General features: G+C 35.4%; 1 protein-coding gene across 1 annotated transcript; it reads right to left on the bottom strand.

Moving 5' to 3' along the window:
• Positions 1 to 2,070: 2,070 nt before the first annotated feature.
• On the bottom strand, positions 2,071 to 5,515 carry LOC144423063 (uncharacterized). The gene is made up of 6 exons (XM_078113260.1): positions 5,393 to 5,515; positions 5,118 to 5,176; positions 4,871 to 4,886; positions 4,569 to 4,619; positions 3,692 to 3,915; positions 2,071 to 2,432 (listed from the first exon to the last, which is right to left on the bottom strand). Exons 1-6 carry the CDS (start codon positions 5,460 to 5,462, stop codon positions 2,238 to 2,240), a joined length of 615 nt encoding a protein of 204 aa, XP_077969386.1. The 5' UTR covers positions 5,463 to 5,515; the 3' UTR covers positions 2,071 to 2,237.
• Positions 5,516 to 6,998: the final 1,483 nt, after the last annotated feature.

A 6,998-nucleotide genomic window follows, 5' to 3' on the forward strand; every position in this document is an offset into this window, starting at 1 on the left:
TTGTATTATAATACAACGTCATTGGAAAGACAGACTGAAGTTTTATTTAAAGATGTTTGAGATTGCCTTGCGTCAAAACTTTGACACACATTAAGCTAATTATATTACATTACAAAATCAAACAGGATAATCAGCAGCATAGTTATAACCGACATTCTAAGAAGAATCTGATCTGACTATAAAAACTTGGAAATTATGTACTGTGAAAATATGCTAAAAGAATTGATTAGATTACGAAACCCTTTAGAAAGTGAGTAACTTTGTTATTATTTTTGCCATTTCGGTCAGACTTTTAAATAGGTATAAAAATGACTTTTAAATCAAATTGTAGGATGGATACACACGACTTATAATTTTTTTTTTTGCTGTGATTGGTTTGCTTTGAAACAAACAATTCAGATTTGATTTTCGACTTGGGCTATAGTTCTATGTACAATTTTATGTACCCATGTAGAAAATTGTATGCCAGCACTTCGACAATCATTTATGTTTTTGTCCAGAATACAATTCCCAAAAAACATTCCAAGGTGATTCTCTTCTGACAATGAGCAAAGAGAAGACAAGAATTATATAACTAATGGGAATGAGAACAACTGTTCTAGTTCATCTACAATTCTACAGGGATACTGTCTCTCAGCAGTCATTCCATTAAGTTGATATCCTTCACTTTATTAAGCTTTCTGGTAGGAAAAATCCATTTATATTATAAAACTTGCCTATACCATGCCACAACACAATGGTTTTGATTTTGTTACTGTGCAATGTATGTAATAAAACAACAACATTGAATCAACAGTGCTAATTGTTTCGGTTTCCCATGCAGATAATAAACGAATATTTGATGCTTCATGTTGAACTGTTTTTCTCAATCAGGTAACCTTGTTGTAGGGATGAGCCGGGATTCGGATTAGAGTCGAATCCACGCATTTTTGGACTCGGAATCGATTTTGAGTCCACGTCGTTTTTACCTAGTCTATAATCGATTCTGTTTTTACTAATTTTAATAATTCCACAAGTTATCGGTAACGTCGTGCATTGTTCAAACACGCTGAATCATGATTGGCTATCGAACCAAAGTGTTTACATGAACGCGATTCGGTCAAAATACGGGTTTGGCACGATAATCGTTGCCATGTATACGCACTAAATGATAAGAACACGCTTTTCAGACAAGTAAGTCAACAAGTATTATGACTTCATAATGCACTGAAAAAGGGTTTTAGCTTATTTACACACTTGATTTGAGTTTACATTAATGCAATGCACGAGTCAATTCAATGGAATGACTCGAACTTGGCGTGGAGAAAAGTCTAATGATCGACTTGACCCCTCACTCGGATGACTAGACCAGCGGGTCCCAACTAGGGTCCCGTGTCCCCCAAGGGGGTCACATAGCAGTTGAAGGGGCCACAATGCTAAGCGCAAAACTGATTTTACTTTCCCCCTCGACAAGAAAACTCCCCGTTCTTCCTAGATTCATTGTTTGATAAGGTTATTTCACGGGGTGTTTTCACTTTGTGGAGCATGAATTATTTGAAAATAATCGGATTTAGAATCTACCAATCGAAATAACACTAGAAATACCATTGGAATAATAAACAGGGAGTCATGAGTGCTAAATGCCTCAGGAAGTAGACCACGAGCCATAAAAAGTCGGGAATCTCTTGTTTACAGACTTCTACCTGACTCTAGCTGTTTGAATTATGCTGAGTCACATTTAAAAGCTTCAATAGAATTTTCCTGAATAACGTTTTATTTGAATCACATAAATGATAATCATGCCAAGTCATATTTGTAAGCCTCCTAGCTCAGTTGATTTTTATTCGCTCAAATATCAGACTACTACTGGACTAAGTTTGTTTCAAAGATTCTCTCCCTAATATACCTGCCATAACCCAAGATATCCCTAGATCTGGTAGGCGTGGCATTTTTTTACGCATGAGTAATTTGCTATTTTACGGTTCATTTCCTTTTTTGCATAATTCCCATAAATTTACAAAATAATAACAAACTCACAAATGACCGAATCAATTTTTAATATGATGTTTGGTTACATACATAAATCACATGTAGACTATGAATTTTATTTTCTGAGCAAAAAGTTTTAGTAGACAAGGCGACCAATTCAAGGCATGGGTTAATATTTAAAAAAAATATATAAGTAAGAAAAAGTGAAAACTCTTTGTCGTTTATATAATTCAGTCCGTCAACGGAGTTCTGCCACTTTTTGAGCTGGTTTATATTTCACAAATGACACCGTGGCGCGAGTAGGATGGTTTTGTATTGCGCATTCCCTGATATGCAGACTCTGGAACTTTATTAATATCAACAGAAACAACTGACCACGATGCATAGGATTTTGGATGACCAGGATACCACACTTCAGTTGTCATAGTGATTGGTCCTCCACTTGACAGCAAAAGCTGATTGTTCTGTAACAATTGAATGAACGGCTTCAAAATCTGTTTGCAACTGACATATTAGATGAATAATGAAAATACTGGCCTTTAGTAATATGTTTTTTGGTAGTATCATAGACAAAGTATGGCAAGTGATGTGTTAAGAATTACATGAAAATGAGTGAAAACTAGAAATTACTGGAAATATCACAAATTCTAAAATATTAGGCAAATACCAGAATATCATTCGCACCGTTCGTTTATGACGTCACAATATATTTGAAATTACAATCATATTCTATATCAGCGTGGTCCAAACCCAGGCCCGCAGTCTCAATATCTGTGGACGGGTCGTATTTGCTGAAGAGTAACCAAAAAATCGCATTTGGTGCTGTTTTGTCACAACAATAACCAGAAAAATCGTTTGACATATTGTTACATCACTAATGTCACTGAATTAACTAGGATAATGACTAGCGAAGTTGGGTGATGTGTTTGGCTCTGGCTTTCTATCGTTTTGGTCGGGAATATATGTTAATATAGGCATCATGGAAAACTAAAAATCGAATGCGAAATCTATTAGCCTAGGTTGGCTTATGCATGATAACTAAATATTAATGATGTGGCCTAACATAATAAATTTTGCTTGTTTTTTTTCAACCATCCTAAACAGTATTACAAAAAATGATGCCTCTATGTCAGAAAATTTGGCAATTACCTTCATGTACCTCACATTTGGTAATCAATCAAACTGCAGGTATTTGTGAGTTATTTTGTAAACATGAGTTTTCAAAATAAAACAACCAATCCAACCAGATTTTTGCCTGGACACGGGAAGGAAAATACCACAATGCTTGCTTGATATGTCGGTGACGAAAGAATATTATCTAAAACGGCATTTTAGAATATCATGAGCAATGAGCATTATCAACAGTTGAGGGATTTTTCTCTGAGAATCTTATTGATGTTCGAAAGCACTTACATTTGCGGAATCAATTTCTTCGTAAAAAGAACTTCGAAATCTTAAACTAAATGTATAAAGAATTTTTGTTTGTTTTTTATTGTATTATTTACCTATTCTTGACACTAGTGTGGCCCGCGAACAATGCAAAAATAATTTTGTGGACCAGGTTTCTATATATTGGGTTTTTCAAATGATCCAATCTCTTAATAAAATATAAGGTATCGTTAACCTGCTGATTATTTTGTAATTTTTTTAAGAACAAGCTTTGGATACAGCGAAGTTTACAAAAATGAGTCAAACTCCGCTGGATTGTGATCCATCAACTGACCTTATACTCCATCCCAGTCCAGACGTCTGTACTCGTCTCACCAGCAGGGATCATTGGGCGTAGATAACGGAGCAGCGACTGGAAATGCGTGAGGTCGTAGATATTCGCGAGTTTTCCGTTGTTCATCGATTTGCAAACGGATTGAGCGCCATTGAAGGTGACGTTGTCTGTACCATACACAACTGCTCGGAAGCATTTTGTCTTATATATGACGCTACATTTGTCTGAAAACAATATTATTGTTGTCATTGAATTTTTAAAATTAGAATTTCAAAATATTTTAATGATCTGGGATTTTGTCGCTTTGCTTTACAAAATCAATAAGACGAAACATAAAAAAACGACAGCACAAATCTGTGTCAGATATCATGAAAGCTATCAAGTTCAAATACATGGTTGGTCGTGACCGACTAGGGCAGGGTGGTTCAAACCCAGGCCCGCGGGACACATGTGGCCCGCGGGACACATCTGGCCCGCCACTTAATTATCTGTGACCCGCGTCGCATTCGGAGAGGAATCAAAATATCGCATTTCGTGTTGTTTCGTCATAAAATTAACCAAAAAACCTTTTGACATATTGTTGCATCACTAATGTCAGTGAATTGACTTGACTGGTGTTATGGCTTGCTGAGGCAACTAGCGAAGTTAAACGAACGAAGTTTTTGGCACTATTGTGGCCCGCGAACAATGCAAAAGTAATTTTGTGGCCCGCGGAGCTGCCAATCTTGGGCCATCCTAGACTAGGGGTTGTGTTAATCACCCAGTGGCAGCTCAGGGTCCAATACTTGAAGTATTCAGTAAATTAAATACTAATGCTTTGACGGTTGTGGCTTATTTTATAGTCAAATATAATTCAAAAAACACAAATATAAATTACTTTCAGCTTTTTTCTTTTCATCAAGACTCTTCTGGGTCAATCTGACGATATCTGTAAATAAATGTTCCATTTTATTAATGGATTGGGTAAGGCGTTTTAAATCAGTCATATTATATTGTCCACAGTTTTTTTTTTCATGGACGACCTTGTTTAATTTTTTAACCACAGTATATTTTAACTATTTTTCACGCCAAGAATATTTTTTGACCATTGCGTAGTTATGACTCAAAAGTCTGTCATACTTTTATAGTCACGAAAGTATTTTTAAACATAATACACATCATGAAGTAGGACAAACTCACCGGATCCATCGTCTTTCTGTGAAATAAATAAAATACAGATGATTCGTAAAGGGAATATAACACGTAAGTTATTTCAGATGATATTAGTTGCGTGAGATACAGAAGTCGGATTGAAAATTGGGTTGGAAATTCAGAAAAGCTTAGAGTCACTTCACAAATAGTAACTTCATACATAACAGTGACTGCTAGCCAAAGCCAAGCTCAAGAGTCAAATAGTGAAAACAGCTAAAAAAAAACTCAATTTTACCTTGCAATCTCCAACTTGGACGAGTTTCCCTTTTACAATCTGGGAACGGCAGGTTCCAGCTGTCAAAATAAAACGTAAAGTTTAATATAACATCATCATGCGCCAAAAATCATAAGTGTTGCTCCACTCGTTGAATGTAATAAATTTTGCAAATAATTTGAAAAATCTCTTATGTTTAAAATTTTTGGTACCAGAAGCCGGGAATGGATGTAGACACGATTGCCTGCAATTCAGTTTTGCAAAACCTATAAACTTGTATACAAAACAAATCTTACGCGGTACTTTTAGCTCCGCAAACAAGCCACAGATGAGAGAGAAGACCAGAATAATTTTGATAAGATCCATGTTTGCTCCTATAAAGGTTTGATGACGCAACTAAATGCTTAGCTATAAAGAAAATATCTGTAAAAATATTTAATGATATCAAAAGTTCAGAGCAGTCATCTTGACTCATAAAGTATTATAAAGCCGAATATGGCAACGAGTCCCGTGACAGCGCTTTGCGTCATTTCCGTTAGCCATTAGCTGATTTCTACTATATAAACATCAAACAGTCTACTCGGCACAAAAATTTAATTTATCCATATTTAATAGTTCAGTTTGTGGAGCATTCTCATCGAGCATAACTTTTTGTTTTCTAACACATAAAATGATACATATTATTCATTTTACTCAAAAACTAAATTAATTCTTTACAATTTTGCAGTTTCAAAACAAAATTTTAAGCATTTGAAAAATGCCAAAAGGTCGCCCGACGCTGCGCGCGGAAACACAGCAGATGACACTGATTATTAACAATAATCAGCAAAAAAACTCATTTTCCGCTAAATAATTGTGCAGCCCTAAAATACTATTTAAAACAAAGATTGTTGATCTTGGTGTGTCAAAACAAAACAGTTCGCACTATTAATTAACATACGAGTTAGTACCAGCCCTGTCCTGACCTGAAATCATTCACGACTATGAATGATGCACTTTGAAAATTTCCAATGAACCGCGGACTACAATCATCTTTTTTAATGCTCGCTTCTCTCTGTTAAATTTAGCAGTAAATTAGGAAAAACGCACTTTAGCGTAGCCAATCTTGAATCAAAAAATGTGAAAAATGTTTCCGTATTTTCCATGCGACACGGACTATTATTTTTACGCTCTTTCCTACATCCAGCACCTAAACTAACAAATACTGCGTATTAACTCGGCAGCCATCTTGACTCATAAACTGTAATTACACAGCATATGGTGGCCCAACGAACGCGTTTTACCTCACTTCCCTTTGACAAAAACTAATTCCTACTATACAAAAATGGAACGTTCTACTCGGCACAAAAATTCGACTCATCCATTATTATTAGTTCAGTTTGGATCATTTTTGCGAGCATAACTTATTGATCGACGTCAAGTCTCGTCCGCTGTTATATCTAACACAAAAATGATAGAAATTGTACATTTTACTCAAAAACCAAATTAATGTATCTTGACAATTGAGAAGTCCCAAAACAACATTTGAAAAATTTCAAAAGATCGCGCGAAAACAGAACGTAGGACAGTGAATATTGACTTAAACAACAAAATTAAATTAGGCTTTATAATTAATTGTACAGACCGAAGAAAATATTTGGAAAATTTCGGAAGATTGCCCGACGTTGCGCGCGAAAACAGAACATATGACACTGATTATCAACATAAGCAACAAAACTCTATTTAAAATTGTGCAGTATTAAATCAATATTTTGAACATAATTTGGCCACCATGGCTCGCCAGTTGGCACTGTGACTCGACATAAAAGTTAGTACCAAACGCCCCAGTCCTGACCTGAAATCATTTGCGAATATGAATGATTCATCAGTAATCAGTAATCAGTAGTTTATTTCTCACCATAC

The sequence above is a fragment of the Styela clava genome, chromosome 5 (genome assembly GCF_964204865.1).
Source record: "Styela clava chromosome 5, kaStyClav1.hap1.2, whole genome shotgun sequence".
Lineage (NCBI taxonomy): Eukaryota > Metazoa > Chordata > Ascidiacea > Stolidobranchia > Styelidae > Styela > Styela clava.

What these genes read in the sequence shown, in the direction of transcription:
- LOC144423063 (XM_078113260.1), bottom strand. Translation starts at nt 5,462, where the DNA reads ATGGATCTTATCAAAATTATTCTGGTCTTCTCTCTCATCTGTGGCTTG. An exon ending in TGAAAAGAAAAAAGCTGAAA is followed by an intron (nt 3,916 to 4,568) that starts GTAATTTATATT and finishes TATTGTTTTCAG; the next exon opens with ACAAATGTAGCGTCATATAT. An exon ending in GGACTGGGATGGAGTATAAG is followed by an intron (nt 2,433 to 3,691) that starts GTCAGTTGATGG and finishes CAATTGTTACAG; the next exon opens with AACAATCAGCTTTTGCTGTC.